The sequence below is a fragment of the Nuphar pumila genome, chromosome 7 (genome assembly GCF_984573655.1).
Source record: "Nuphar pumila chromosome 7, dmNupPumi1.hap1.1, whole genome shotgun sequence".
Lineage (NCBI taxonomy): Eukaryota > Viridiplantae > Streptophyta > Magnoliopsida > Nymphaeales > Nymphaeaceae > Nuphar > Nuphar pumila.
Window position 1 is genome coordinate 26,795,977 of NC_143255.1, and position 15,672 is coordinate 26,811,648.

The 15,672-nt window shown below is 39.2% G+C and overlaps 1 protein-coding gene across 1 annotated transcript; it reads right to left on the minus strand.

The window, feature by feature from the left end:
- Positions 1-307: 307 nt before the first annotated feature.
- LOC149831622 (uncharacterized) lies at positions 308-5,201 on the minus strand. Its single transcript, XM_090012150.1, has 6 exons — positions 5,045-5,201; positions 4,132-4,281; positions 1,857-1,934; positions 1,199-1,324; positions 803-892; positions 308-529 (listed from the first exon to the last, which is right to left on the minus strand). Exons 1-6 carry the CDS (start codon positions 5,169-5,171, stop codon positions 453-455), a joined length of 648 nt encoding a protein of 215 aa, XP_089868276.1. The 5' UTR covers positions 5,172-5,201; the 3' UTR covers positions 308-452.
- Positions 5,202-15,672: the final 10,471 nt, after the last annotated feature.

Below are 15,672 nucleotides of genomic sequence, written 5' to 3' on the forward strand. Positions count from 1 at the left end.
CAAAACTATGTACAAGGAACTTTTTCTAAGTTCCTTTCGAGAAACACACGAGACCTAACCGAAGCATATGATGAACAAAACTAACCTACATGACAAAGACATTTATAGGAAAGGGACAAACATGGATCTACTACCTTTCTGTTGGTTTAACGAATCTCTGTACCTTACCGTACTTCCTAGGAACTGGGATGTCCCCTCGTTATTCTTACTGAACCTTTGATCTTTAATTCAATTTCTTTTTAGACTAAAAAATGAGGACAAGATCTGAACCTTCAAAATTGAACTCTTGGTTATCATGAAATTGACAGATGTTCTCCATATGTCATGAAAAATGCCGAAGAAGGAATAAATGCTTGGTAAGATAAACTAATAGGCATGACAATAATAATAACAATAATAATAAAAGCCATTTTTTGTGTGTATAGCCTCATTTTGTACATGAGTGATGATCTCTATATCCCAGGAATCCTGACTCCAAGCAGTCCCAAGATAATGATCCAGTTTATGCCTCTTGATGAACCTAAATCAGCTGAAACAATGTGAAACATTAATAATTTTCACTAATTGGCATTGTACACATACACCAACACGATGCACACACACACACATACTCACACAGGGGAGCTGTTAACTTCCAGTCATAGAGGATATCAACAAATTCACCAATTTATGCATGACTAGCATGAACATGCTGCACTGAAAGTGCACAACTCACCATCTCCTCAATGAGCACAGGCTGAACACACGCACCGAGAAAAAGCAAAAGCAATAGAGGATACAACAATGTAAATGTGTGACTCACCTTTGCTGCTTGCTGGACTGCTGGCTGGTGGGACTGTTGGTAATGATTGATTCCCAAGTCCAAGACTTGAGCACTCAGCTTCAAGAGAACCTGTAGGATCAGCCCAAATTGAAGCATATCACCAAATGGAAAATAAGCACCTAACATCATCCAAAAAACAGTAGTACTAGGACATAGCCAGCATTGCAGTGATACCACCAGCGACATCCATCTCAGCAGATACTCAACACTTGGGCAGTCATGCGGTCGGCCAGCAACTGCCATCTCTATTGAGCATCCTCTGTCTCTGAGATATAAGGTCACAAAGGACTGAACACAAACCTACAATGCTTGACTAATATAGGATCACATTGAAGAGTATAAAGAAGCCAAGGGGCAACAAGCAGCATTGTTTACATTCATTGAAGCAGGGGAAGATGGTCACATTCAGAAGGTTATCATATCCCTCTCTGCAGTCACACCTGTGCCCTAAATTTGAAGTCTTCACACACGTCCCTCCTCCACAGTATGTGTAGGTACATGCTGGACCATGTAAACTTATTCTTAGTTAATAATTTACAGGCAAATGAATTCAAAATTCTAATAATAAAATGCATCTGAAAGATAATGTACTTTTAAAGGTAGGGTTTATGTGAGAGCCTTTCTCTAGCATTATTGGTGATGATCTTGACAATGATGGTGGTGGTAATGGCTGATGAGATAAAAATGCAAGATCAGGATATATGATTACCATGAAAATGATGGCACCTTTGATCTGTAGGATTCTGATGTTGTAGTGTAGGATGGTGATTTAAACTTCTATAGTGATGGCGACGTCCAATGATTATGATAGTAGTGCTGAGATACTGTACATTTGTGATGATGATGATGGCATGTGAGAAAAGCACATACAGTAATGACCCAGTTATGCCAGATGGCTATGTTTCATGACATAATGAATGGTGGATGAAAGTTGAATGATTAATTATCTTCATAAGACTATAATAATGTGATTTGTGCCCATTAGAGCTGCACAGGCTATCTACTATCAGGATATAAGGAACAGAAACTTTACGGTCAAAAAGAGAAGAAGGTGGGTGTGGGGGCGCTGGAGCTGGAGCAGAGGTTCCACTGCAATGAAAATCCACGGTGCCTGAAATTACAGAGATGAACTTCTCAATTGTGAGCAAGCAAAGACGAGAGAAAATGTAACTGTAACAAAATTTAGTTGAATATTTCACAAATTTCCATTCCATTTTTCCTCTACATCAGGAAGTGGGAAAAGATAGGAAAACTCTGCATGAACATCAAAACAGAAACTTCTCATATTCCAAGCGAGTGAAATTTTTTTCATACGGAGACAATTTTACACCTTTGATCAATTTTCACATCCACACATAGGCAAGTTCTGCCAGAAATGTGAAAATTAGAATCTTCTCATGTAATTTCAAATGAGAGAAAATTTGTAATAGTATGTGGGGAATTTTTTTGCTTAGGCAAATTCTTGCATCTTTACTATATTTTCAGTTGTGCATCTCTTACTTTTTCTTGGCTTTTATATATAACTTGAAGTAGCCTTTATACCATATTTTCTCTCCTCTTTATTTCTTAAAAATAGTGACGTGAAAATAAAGGAAAAGGGTTGCCATCTCTTCCATATCATGCCTCGGATCTTTGGTAGGGAAAATCTCACGACAAATTGAAAGTTCTTTCTTCTTTAACAAAAATGTCAGGAAAATCTCCATGTATTTTATAATTTTAAAACTACAAATGAAAGAATTATAAGAACACTAAAAAGGGTTTAAAACTATAAAAATCAATGATGATATTGCAACATATTGGAAATAGATGAGATTTTGGATAACCTTGTTATATTTTTGGGGATTTTGTTGGATCCCGAATATCTCTCAAAAAAATATCATGAGAATTTCAAATTTCAGCCCAATATGTGACTATGGCGGGTGCCTGCATGCTTAGATCCCATCCTCTGATTAAAAGAACGCTTATGTTTAAAGTCTAGTTTACTTTAAACTCATACTTAAATGATCATATCTAGTAAAAAGTGAGACTGATAGCTAGGATCTGGATCCATTTGGTCAGTCTTTGCTCCAGATCCACCAGAAGGTCCAGAATTCAACTTAGTCTGGAGTTGGACCCATTTACACAGAACAATAAAGCATGCCCACTTGACCTTGGTGGCCTTAACCTTCCACCATTGCAATCTCATTTCATGGTTACCAAACAATGAAAAGTCAAAACAAGAAATTTTCTTGATTTACAGATCACTTTTTCACCAAAAAAAAAAAAAGAACTGTCAGACTTTTTGGTCTCATTGTAAAGAAAAGTTGTGGAAGGAGTTTGCCTCTGTTTGGATACAAAGAAAATGACTTCTCTAGCATCCCTTTTCTTTTTTGTAAATATCTTAGGGTGCCTTTGAATGCTCGGATCTCAATAGCACAAGAGATGCATGTCCCTTTGGCTTGCCACTTGTGGCTAGGCTTGTAAAGATTTCATTCAAACTCTAAAAATAGGTTCAGCAAGCCAAATATAAATATGGTTTACATATATTATATACCAAAGAGTGTAGATGGTTGAAATGTTGAGCTTGCAAGCTATAGTTTTGGAGGTCAAATCCTAATGCTCACAAGTTTGAAACAATGTATTTAATTTGTAAATGAACCACTTTAAGCTGTGCTCAGTAGGTTGAGTCCAAATTTTGTATTTTCAATTTTGAAAATTGTATTTTTTTTTTATAAAGGTACCAGCTGGAGCTCGACTCATTCAACTTGGGTTCACCATGAGCTCGAGATCGGCTTCGTTTGCCACAAGAACGAGCCACACTTGAACAACTTCTGTTCTGTTAGTTCAGCTCGTTTACCAGCTTACTCATAATTAAGGTTCCTGACTGGAACCACGACCCAGCATGAGGTCTGGTATGGGTTCAAAATACGTCTAAACCTCCCTATATGGAGAAGCACTTTTCCTCCTGAATGTCCAATTCAAGGGAAAATAGCTTCCCTTGCGTGGGGATATAACAAACACCCACTCCCACCCAACAGAAGCCTCTTTCCTTTGAAAGGGCTACTTTGGAGGGAAAGTGCTTACCCAGGGAAGGTAATACACCCATCTTGAATGGAAAGTTGTTTTTTTTCTGTATTTATTATGGGGGTCTACCACATATTTAATTTCTCATAGACATGTTTGTTTCATCCCTTCTAGGAAGGAGGCCTTATTTCCTATGAAAGAGAGCGAAAGGGTAAGAAACAAAACATGCCAATGAAGTTATAAGATTTGCGAAGCTGATCAAATGACCCTCAAGAACATGTACCATAGACAGAGTTGATACTTACAATTAGGGATGACGCAGGGCAGGAACTCAAGAGCGCTTGAGTTGATGAATTTTTTCCAACCCTCTTGGCACTCACACACGAAGGGAATGATATGGTCGCTTGTGACTCTGCAACTGCCCTTCCCACAATCTATGCCTTTGCATGCATCATCTGCAAACAAAACACACATACAAACAACATCATTTCCTTAAGGAAAACCATGTCACAAGGACACGCCATTTTTTGGCCTACACCATAACGACACGAACATGACACGGTGACACATGTAACACGCTCAAAATGTAAATAATAGTTTTAAATAATACTTTGAAATAAAAAAAAAATTCTGTTTGCCATTGTGCCCTATTTTTCAGAAAAAAAAACTTGCGCACTCGGTGTTTCGAACTTGTACCGAGTCAGGTTATGTGTCAAGGTTCGTGTCCGTATCTTCGTGACGTAGTACGGTTTGAATGGTGAGATCACACACTCAACACTATCACAACCACTGTCATAACCAAGTGTTCGGAGACGCTTGTAGTGTGGTCGATGAAACCGGGATAAGTTGGGATATTGCATCTATACGGTAATTTCCCAAACACATCCCACTTTTCTGGATAAGTGGGTGCAACCAAACACGGCTATTGTCATTTCAAGATGACCAAGGGACGGATCCGTCAATATCAATCATTTCGAAAAAATGACAATCATGTCCTCCACTGATTCGGCACACAGTCGAGGACAGAAGAGACCATTTCCCTCGAAGCTAAACACCTCCATTCTCTGTGGAGAGGAGCACGACCGTCCATCTTGGTGATGAACGGCCGTGACGTTCTCCCCAAGATAGGCAACACGATATCGGAGACGGAAGGTTTTCCGACGAGAAAAGGAAATGAGCAGAAAGTAAAACGAACAAGAGAATGAGAGAAGGAATTACGGAGAAGCGGGGAGAAAACCGGCGAGTCCGCCAAGTCGAGCGCTTCCGTGGCGTAGAAGAGGAGGAGGAGGAGGGTCGCCGGAAAACAGATTCCGGCAAGCACCATGGCCGTCGTTCCCTTCCTCATCCTCTCTCCGGGAAGGGGAGCGTTCGGTATTCCGTGTGGGGAAACTTAATGTGGAGTTGGCGACGGTTGAGAGCGTGGAATTCTCGGGAGTTCAAATTCCTTATATAAAGGCCACTCCGTCGTACTTTGGTACCCGTTGTCTGTATACTAGACGGTATTGTCCTTCGACTCTTGAAATGACCATAATAGCCTTCCTTTTGTCGATCGTTCCATGGGCCCATAATGGGTGTGGGGTCTGGACCACAGTCAGGCGACTTTAGTGCAATATAACAATTTTTTTTTTCTGATATTTTAATATGTTTTAATTTATATATATAATTTAATATTATTTTTCAAAAATTAAAAAAAAAATTAATTTATCACATATCGGCTCTTGTGGTTTTGAATAGAGATGCAAATGGGTTGGACCCATGATGGAGCTTTTGCAATTTTTGGCTGTTCGGACTCTAATTTCCTTTAGGATTGGAACGGTTTGCATCCCTAGTTTTTGAGTATCCATGACCTGCTCATAGCATGCCCTTCCAAGGCTCAATCGAGCTCATGACAATTGACTTGGCGAGTCATGAGATTTTAGCTGGCTAGATTGCAAAGCCTGGGCACAAAACATTGACCGGGTCCATAAGGCCTATAATCCGAATAAAGTTGGACCAAAAGACTAGCAATATAGAGACCCAGCTCCTTGGCCCAAATTCTCGGTTGAAATGGGACTGTCTAGACCTGGTTGGACCAAGCCAACACATTTGGACCACGGACTCGGCTCACCCACACCAACTAAACCTAAGCATGACCCAGACCGAGTTCACGAAGACTGTGCCAGGTTCATCACTAGTCAGGCTTTGGTCAGAGCTGGTATGCTAATCTGATCCTAGCTGCAGTCTGGGCCCTGGGTTGTGTGGGAGGGATGGGGGTATTTTGGTCATTAAAATGTCAAAGGCCAAGACTATCATTGTTTTGGTAGATGGCACCGTCAAGAACTTACTATCTACTACGTGGGTCCCACGTTGGCGGTGTTTAAGGAATTTATTCCACCTGAGAAACTGAAGTGACAAAAATACCCTAACTGGATCGAATGGATCCATTCGACCAACATTTGAAGGGGAGCCATCCAATCATCGTTGGTAGTAGATTTTGGATCTTCCTTTTGGTTTGGAAGGTTCCCTTTTTCATCTGGCCTAAACCTGATTGGTTGATATCCTATTTGTAATAAGGGCATCAGTTGATCAGATTCTGGTACAAATGGTTCAGTTTTGGGTTGAATCATGCCAGATCCAAATCTGAAATATGAACAGTAGTTTTGAATCCGAATTCAAATCAAATTCCATGAGGTAAGGTTCAATCCAGATCCGAACTATATGCGGTAATAGTGGATCCAATAAAAAAACAATCTATATATACATGTAAACATTATGAACGGATCAGATTTTGGTCTGATTCTAGATTACATCCGACATGCAATAGTGATCCAAATCTGAAAACAGTATGATTTAACAGATCCAAATCCAATCTGGATACATTTCAGGAACTTATTTCAAGGATCCGAATCTGGAAATAACATGTCGGACGCGGATCGGACATCTGACCCTTTCGACACCCTTAATTTGTGTGGCTGCTTGCTAGTATGGACTTGGGTTAGAGCTCCTGTCAAGATCCAATCTTCAATCAATATTGACCTCTTCATTGCAGGCTAAATTCCAGACCACTTTCACTATTTCAAGTATTTCGAAAGGTACTTTGCAGAACGATGATAAATTTCGGTGTGGGGCTGTGAGGCCGATCCATGTTTGGATCCATAATGATCCAGATTCAATTATATCCATATATGAAGATCCATAAATAACTGCCCAACCCTTTTAGTTGAAAAGGTAAGCTCAATTCATGAGCATCTGCTTGTGTCAGTGGAGTGCATAAGTAGGGGTGGCAATCGGGTCGGGTTGGCGTGTCAGCATACCTCAATCCGAACCCGACCCGTTTATTAAACGGGTCAGCTGTGGCAAACACGAACCCGACCCATTTAATAAACAGGTAACCCGACACGACCCGCCAACCCATTTAATAAATGGGTTGGGTCGGGTAAACGGGTTTTCAGGTTCGCGGGTCAGGTTCGCGGGTCGGGTTGGCAGGTAGTCAGGTTGGCGGGTCGGGTTGGCAGACGGGTTGGCGGGTTGGCAGGTCGGGTTGGCGGGTTGACCCACCCGCCTAACCCGTTTATTAAACGGGTCAACCGGGTTGGCGGGTTGGCATACCCCCAACCCGACCTGTTTAATAAACGGGTTATGCGGGTCGACCCGTTTATTAAACGGGTTGGCTTAAGCCCAACCCAAACCCGCCTAAGAGGCGGGTTGGCGGGTCGGGTTGGCGGGTCGTGTTAGAAATTGCCACCCTATTGAATGTTGTTGGTGCCCTTCAACCAGAATTTTGGTCCATGTGAAATGCAATCAAGTTCCTGAACTAGAGACCCTGGTCGGATTTTTTTTTATGTGAGTCCACAAGAGTTCAAGAAATTAGTCATGTTTCAAGTGATGCTCAAAACTGATCCCAAAGGGCAGGGGCTGCACATGATCACGTATCATGAAAATCGCTTTTGGAAAAAAGTAGTTAAGCCATAGTATCAAAAATATAATTGGAAATTGATTTTCTTGTGAAATTATTGCAGGAATTTCCTAAAATGCAATATTTCTAACAAAATCACAATAAGTTCAATTTTACACCTACTTTTGATATATTTGTGATTTCATTGTGAAATTTATGCTGCCTTTTAAAATTTATTAAGAGTTTAATTTCTGTTTTCGAAGAATTTTTATTTTTAATATATGTTCTAATCTTTAAAATTTGCGAAGATGGACCATTAGGAAACTGTCAAAGCTTAAGTGGATTTGAGTGTGAAAGATGGACCATTAGCAACAACCATAATAAATTCTCAAAAAGGGTCAGGGGTTTGGTTCCCACAAAAATTTCCATATGAAAGTGATCATGTTTGAAATTTTGCAATTGAAAAGGAAATGTTGCATCTAAAAATTTGTTATTGTCCACATCAACTTTATGAAGGTGATAGCTAAATGGATCATGGATGGAACTCACTGTCTTAACAGATAGAGAATGCAGCCAGGGCCATCACCCTTCATATTAAAAAAATAAGGAAAAACACCTTAAGGTCCATGTCAAAATTCTTTTGGGAACTAGGACATGGGAACACAAATTGTTTTATTTAATAAAATATATTTTAACATATAAAAATATATTCAATATTAAAAAATCTCTTGAAAATTAATAAATGAGGACATAAGGGCAGTCAAGGTCATTCTTTTAGTCATACTATATATACACGTTATATAGGGGTCAACCTTTTGCCCTTAATTTCATTAGAAAAATTTGATTAACTATACAATATGTCAATACCTGGCTGGGGGTCCAACTACACTTGTAATTATACGATCTAGAACTAAAGTCCACTCACACCATTCCTTCTCCTTCGGAGTGGCCTTTAGTGAAAACATTCTGCCAAAATAAACTGTCGAGAGTGGTCTCTGACAGTAAGGCCACAATGCCATTGGCTATGAAACGTACCATAGCAGCTGAAGCCTTGTTTAGGCGGAAACCATGTAAAAAGTTTGCGACAGCTTATTGCAATGGGGCTTTGGGAGTTACGAATAACTTGAAGAACGTTTTCTGTTAAATTGATTCATCATATGAATATCATAATAGAAGAGATGAGAAGAAAGGAGAAGAAGCAAAGCATGTAATGTGGTTCGGTTTTAGAGACTTATATCGATGGAAAAACATCGATCAGTCATCATATTATTCATCACAAGGATCTTTCAGATACATATATTGCCAGATCCACAATTCACGACAAACAGGAAGGAGAAGAGATAAACATAACAAAAGGAGATGAATCTACCGAATCCTTATAGTTAGAAAAGTGAAATTGCCATGCAACTATTTTTGGCAATAGTGGATAGGTGAAGAATCGGTGTTCAAGGATATTCTTATCTTTATCACTTCCCCTCAAGTTGAGGGCCGAATGCATCATGCGTCCCCAACTTGTCAAGTATCTTGTATAGAATATCCTTGGATACATCCTTAGTAAAAATATCCGCTAGTTGATCTGCACTGGCTACGAATGATGTAGAAATTTCATTACTTTGAACTTTATCTCTAACAAAGTGAGAGTCTATTTCTCTGTATTTCATCTTTTTGTGAAACATCAAATTTACAGCTATATGTATAGCTGCCTGGTCATCACAATACATAGGCATTGGAGTTGAACTTTGAATCATATTTCTTCAATAAGCGCCTTAGTCCAAGTTAACTCACATGCTGTGGTAACCATGATTCTGTATTCCGCTTCAGCACTTGAATGAGAGAAAACCTTCTGATTCTTGCTTTCTCAAGCTACCAAATTGCCACCAACAAATATATAAAAATTACTAGTGGATTTTCTCTCAAGAGCACTATCAGCCCAATCAACGTCGGTGTACCCACAAACATCTATATTCCCGTTTCTCTTGAACCAGATACCGCATCTTGGAGACCTTTTTAAATATAGTAAAATACTGTTGACATCATCTTTATGAGTCTTATGAGGATTGTGCATGAATTTGCTTACTTCTCCCACAACATATGCATTATCTCTGGGCAAGTAACTGTCAAATAAATAAGCTTTCCCACAATCTTTTTATATTGCTTAACATCCTGTATCGGTTCTGATGTTGCCTTTTCAAGTTTGTGGTTCACCTCTATATGCGTGTTAGCAGGTTTAGTGCATGACTTTTCGGTTTCTATCAACAAATCAATAGTATACTTTCTTTAAGAGAGATATAAGACTTTTTTTGAGTGTCCGATTTCAATTCTAAGAAAGTATCTTAATCTTCTCAAATCCTTAATGTCAAACACCTTGTGTAAGTATTTTTTGACATTATCCATATCATCTATATTTTCACCTGTCACAATTGTTTCATCGACATACACCAGAATAATAGTAATACATTTCATACTTCTTCTAATAAAGAGAGAGTTATTTGAAGCCATTTTCTTCCAAAGCTTGACTCAACTTAGCATATCATGTCTTGGGTGACTGCTTTAGCCTATAAATAGATTTTCGAAGTTTGCAAGCAACACTTGAATTGTTCTAACTAGGGTGCTCTGGAGGAACTTGTATGAAAACTTCTTCAATGAGGTCTCCATGTAAAAAAACTTTTTTAACATCCAACTAAAATAAGTTCTAATTTTTGCTACACGCAATTGACAATAATATTCTAAGAGAATTCATCTTAGCCACTGCTGCAAATGTCTTTGTGTAATCAATTCTTTCAGTTTGAGAATACCCTTTCACAACTAATTTTGCTTTGAATCTTTTCACTCGTCCATCACTTTTATACTTGACTTTGTAAACCCATCTACACCCAATAATCTTTTGGTCTTTAGGTATTGGCACAATCTCCCAAGTTCCATTTTTTTTCCAAGGCACCTAGTTCTTCCTTCATAGCATCACACCATAACTTGTTTTTGCAGGCTTCATCAAATGAGCTTGGTTCACGATGATCAGAGATTTTAGTAAGATAAGAAACATAATTTTTGGAGACGTAATCATATTGAACATGTTTCTCAATAGGATAGGTTGCAGCATTATAGGTAACGAATATAGGTTGGAGACGTAATCATCTTTCAAATATATGTGCTATAACCATTCTTATGTACAAATGGCTTAGCAAATCACTTTCTTTTCACAAATCTGACTCCATGAATGTGATCTACATGCTCTATTTGGTAGGAGTCAACATTAATGTTCTCATACCAGAGTAGGTTTTCTAGCTATGGAAAAAAATCAATGGCTGAAAAAGCATAAAAAAATTTCAACTTAAAAAGCGATTCAAGGGTCTATCTCTAACAAATCTTCAATGTGAATAGGAATGGCAGTGAACCGGGGCGGGGGTGGGGGACAAGTTCTCCACCCCCGCCTCGTCTCAAAATCTTATCCTCCATCCCTGCAGGGGTTTTTGATTTTAACCTCCATCCCCATTTCATGTCCACCATCCCCAATCCAAATGGGGCAAGGCGGGGCAGGGCCCCATTTTTCCCTCGGTCCACTGACATCTACAAAAGGATGGGGGACGAGGCGGGGATCGAGGTGGGGCGGGGTGGAGAAAAGCAAAAGTCAATCCTGGCCTCCATTCTCGCACAGGTTTTGATTTTAACCTCCATCCCCGTTTCATGTCCTCCATCTCTTGTCCAAAGAGGGGTGAGGCAGGGCTGGGCCCAGTTCCGTGCCACAGCGAAGAAAACCCCGGGTGGGGCCCCACGACCACCCTGGCTTTACGTGGTCCACCTCTAAAAACTAGAGACATACTCGTGCCGCCAGTGGGGTTTGATCCGGTGCCTTTATCTTAGCACCTTCACAACTACCCCAAGGCAACATGGGAGAATAAAGTAAAAAAAAGGATAACAACAAAAGGATTTTCATGATATTCAAATCTGATACCAAATGCAATCCCTCCTCCAAAACCCCCCTTCACGTGGACCACTCTTGGGCTTAAGAGAAAAAACAATAAATAATCATTGAATGAAACGCCATCTAAAATACCAAGGAAGTTCACAGAAGTGTCCTTGAACACTCAAACCTACATATTGTCCTTTTTGTTCTTTGACAGTTAAGACTCTGGCTAGAACTAGACCATTATGATGTTCATAGTGGGATCTAGCCTTTGATGTCTAGGACTTGGGTGTCCCAGCAGACCTCATCAGGTTTTCAATCCCCCCTCCCCCCAACCTTCCCCTTCAATTTTTTTTTTTAAATTTCCAATAGAAATCAAGATTTGGTCCTTATCAGGACTTGATTCGTACCTAGGTCCAGCTTAAGAAACTTATATGTGGACTTTGAACAATTGGATTATTGGATCATCATAACCAATATCATGGTTTTTATGGTTCTGCTAATGAATTAAAAACTCTGCTTATCTGGTAGGGGTGACTCATGAACTTTACCTAAGTCAACGGGATGTCACAAGTTCAAAATTCATGGTTCTGCATCCTTTGTTAAGAGGCCGAAGCTGGGTGTACACTCTTGTGGGCAACAGCAGTATTGAGTTTATACCAATGAACTCAACGAGGGAGATAGTTTTCCTGAGCCATCCAAAAAAAAAGTCTAACTTCGCAATCCCACCATTTTTTTTTTGAAAATAAATAAATATCTGCCAACTGGTTACTTGTAGTTGTAGGTGGGGGGTGTCAATGAGTCGGGTTTACCCGGACCAAACCCTATAAGGTCCGGGTATAGTGACAAATAAAAGACCCGGGTCTGGACCTGAAGGTCCGATTAATACATGGACCCAGGTATAATTTGTGAAATTTTATACCAGATCCGGGTCCAACCCGAGTTCCGATTAAGACCCACAATTTTTCAATGTAAAAATGATAAAAATATTATTTTACCAGGTATGGTCCGGTCTGGTTCATGTAGTTCTTGTCCGTTCCAGATATGATTTTTCTTATAGTAGATCCGATTAGATCCAAGCCCGGACCCGATACCATACTCAAAAATCTGGTAAACCAAACCCGACCGGTTGACACCCAGGCTGCAAATGTGTTACATGCAGTTGGATTCACACCAACGTTCTTAAAATCGATTCACCAGGTGAATGGATTTCTTAAAAAAAAATTGAACCGGATCCCATCGAATCATTTGTGAATCGAACAACTTTTTATCAGCAAATGACAGAGGTTATTAAACAATAAAAAATATTTTAAAAATATTAAATAATGTTTTTAATCTTTTAGAAAACATTTAAAAAATTGGATTGAAATGACAGGTGTATCGGCCCCTTGTAAATCGGCTAAGGGCGGTTTCAGACCGATTCTGACAACATTGATTCACACTCTCTGGATTACCTAACTGGGTAAATCCATTAAAAGAAATTATGTGAATTTTCTTTTCTCTTTACTCAATCCAGGCCCTACATAAGTGGTTAGCCATTAAAAAATATTATGTGGATTTTTTTTTTCTCTTTTATATTAAACTTGTAAAGTGTTGGGGCTATATATCATCATCGAAACGTAGGTTCGAATCCAAGTGCAGCCACTTCGTGTAAAAGACAAAACGTTTAAGGCCATCTCCAGCTCGACCTTACCTTCATTCAGAAATACTGGGTTGCACTCAGTAAGGCCCTTTTATTTGGTTTGGATCCTGTTCGGATCTTCTGTTGAACGATGGAGCTACGGGTCCTATCCAAACCAAAATTAAGCTTACCAGGACCATGAGTCAGGACTCGGTCAGGCTGCAGGCGACTGAAGCCAGTATCTGTGTCAATGATAGTCCTCATTCATCATGATCTTTTTTTAATTTTGGGAACCCCAAAAGGCAGTTTCCGGCAGTGAATTTTTGTTTTTATGTAATCCTACATGATTTTCATTGTTCACCGTTTTATCTTTCAGGCGTTGTAGAGAGAGAACCACATACCACTGCCAGAGGGTCGTATAATTTATTTCTGATGTTGCCATGCACCCAACATTAGCTACAAAAGAAAGCAAGACAGACCAAAGCATGTGACTGCCAAACCTGTTTTTCCATTAGATCTGATTTGAAAAATAACCCACTTGTGATAATGAACCAATCAAGCTAAAAATATAGGAAAATTTTCATTTTTATAATCTTCGGTGGTTAAATTAAGGATAATTAAGGAAAGGATTTTTGTTAATTAAATCCATTTTAGTTGGATAAATATCAGCAACATAACTAGGGATATTGGTATTTGACCATTCTCTCTCTCTCTCTCTCTCTATATATATATATATATATAAATGGTAGTTATGTACCATGATACCATATGGTGGCATACACTCTTGTTTGCATGAATCTAACTCAACCAATATATCTAACCACATAGATGTGTTTAGCATGATTTATTATTAATGTTGGATGGCTTTTTCTTATCTAATAATACATCATAAGATTCATTTTTGAGACATTGAAAAATCAATGGCTGTTTAAAAATGATATAAACATCATATTTCAGTCAACTTTAACCTATGTAGTAAATAGAACTTGCTAAAACAAGATTCAAAGGTTAGATTTTGTTTTTGGTCCTTAGATACCATCCATAAATTACAGCTGTACAATACCACCATACAAGTACTCTCTCTCTCTCTCTCTTTATATATATATGGAAATGGCATAACATTGGACGCCCTTTCAGTCAGACGTGCGTCGTAAAATAAAGCCTTTAGGGCATTTGGAACCAGGGGGCTCTTTAGCAGCAGTCGAAAATGCCGCTAAAGGGTGTTTTGCGATTTTTTTTTATCGCTGATCGGGCGTGCTATCAGCGGCGCGATTCGGCTGAGTAACGTAGAACAAAAATCTTGTGTGGAAAATTGAAAACCAAGAAAAAGTAATATCTGCGGAAGAAATTATGAATATTAAAACACAAAAATACGTTGGCAGGATTCCCCTACCTGTAAACCTGTGTGGATACCGACCCCTTCATCTCACATGGCTTTTGACCTGTCTCTTTACGTGACAACGACACTAGGTTCTCTTAATTGGTGACTACATGAAATTACCAACAAACATCTGTTTTCTTACATAAATACCAAAGCTTGTGCCCTTTTTTTTTCCCTCACAGCTTGCAAACTGCTGTAAAATCTACAACAATCTCTGGAAATTTTTGTCTTCCAAACGAGAGAGAGAGAGAGAGAGAGAGGTGTTTGTCAATGTTGTCTAAATCCGTTCACTAAGTGAATGATTTTACAAAAAAAACAATTAAATAATTCTAGATCGATTCAATTCAGATTGCTTTTTAATTAGTCCATTTCAGAGTCCCATTTTTGAAAGGGACCGAATCGACATTGATACCGTATCAGCAAAGGAAAGGGGCGATTCAATCTGAACCAGTTCAGATTGAACAACGCTGGTGTTTGGATGCACCCGCTTAACCAGATAAATGGGATAAGGTGGGATGCGAATTCATGAATCATAATGCAATTTCTCAGCTTATACCATTTATCTGGATAAGTTCAACTCCAACAAGGGGCCCAAAAGAGCCAACTTAAGGAGCCACAATCACATTGCAATCACTAGCATAAATCCAAGTATGGGTAATTTGGTCAATATGGAGAACGAGGAGAGTCATCCTTAAGTCGTGCACAGTCTACCTCATAAATTCTTGTGCTCTTGAAAGCTGGCTGGTGGGTCTCTCTCCCTCTCAAATTAAATAGACCCCTTATGCAATCAGGGTTCACCACCAACAAAGAAAAAAAAAATGAGGAGCTGCCTTGAGCATCAGAGTCAAACCAATGAACGAGAAACTGCATCAGATAAACAAAATGAGTAGATCATGATGGGGAGCAGACAGCCAGATGTATATAGGCAGAGATAGATGGATTCAGATTATTAAATGAGAGAAATAGTTTATCAGATCTACATAGCCACCTTGTTTTTATTCTCTTTTCTCACCACGGCTGCCCCCAAGTACCCATCATCATTCTACACTGGTTCATTTTAGCTGCAGCA

Coding starts and splice junctions, on each gene's coding strand:
- LOC149831622 (XM_090012150.1), bottom strand. CDS start 5,171: ATGAGGAAGGGAACGACGGCCATGGTGCTTGCCGGAATCTGTTTTCCG. Junction 1,325..1,856: donor ACCTTCTTCTCTTTTTGACC/GTAAAGTTTCTG, acceptor TACATGGTCCAG/CATGTACCTACACATACTGT. Junction 893..1,198: donor CTTCCCCTGCTTCAATGAAT/GTAAACAATGCT, acceptor CTGATCCTACAG/GTTCTCTTGAAGCTGAGTGC.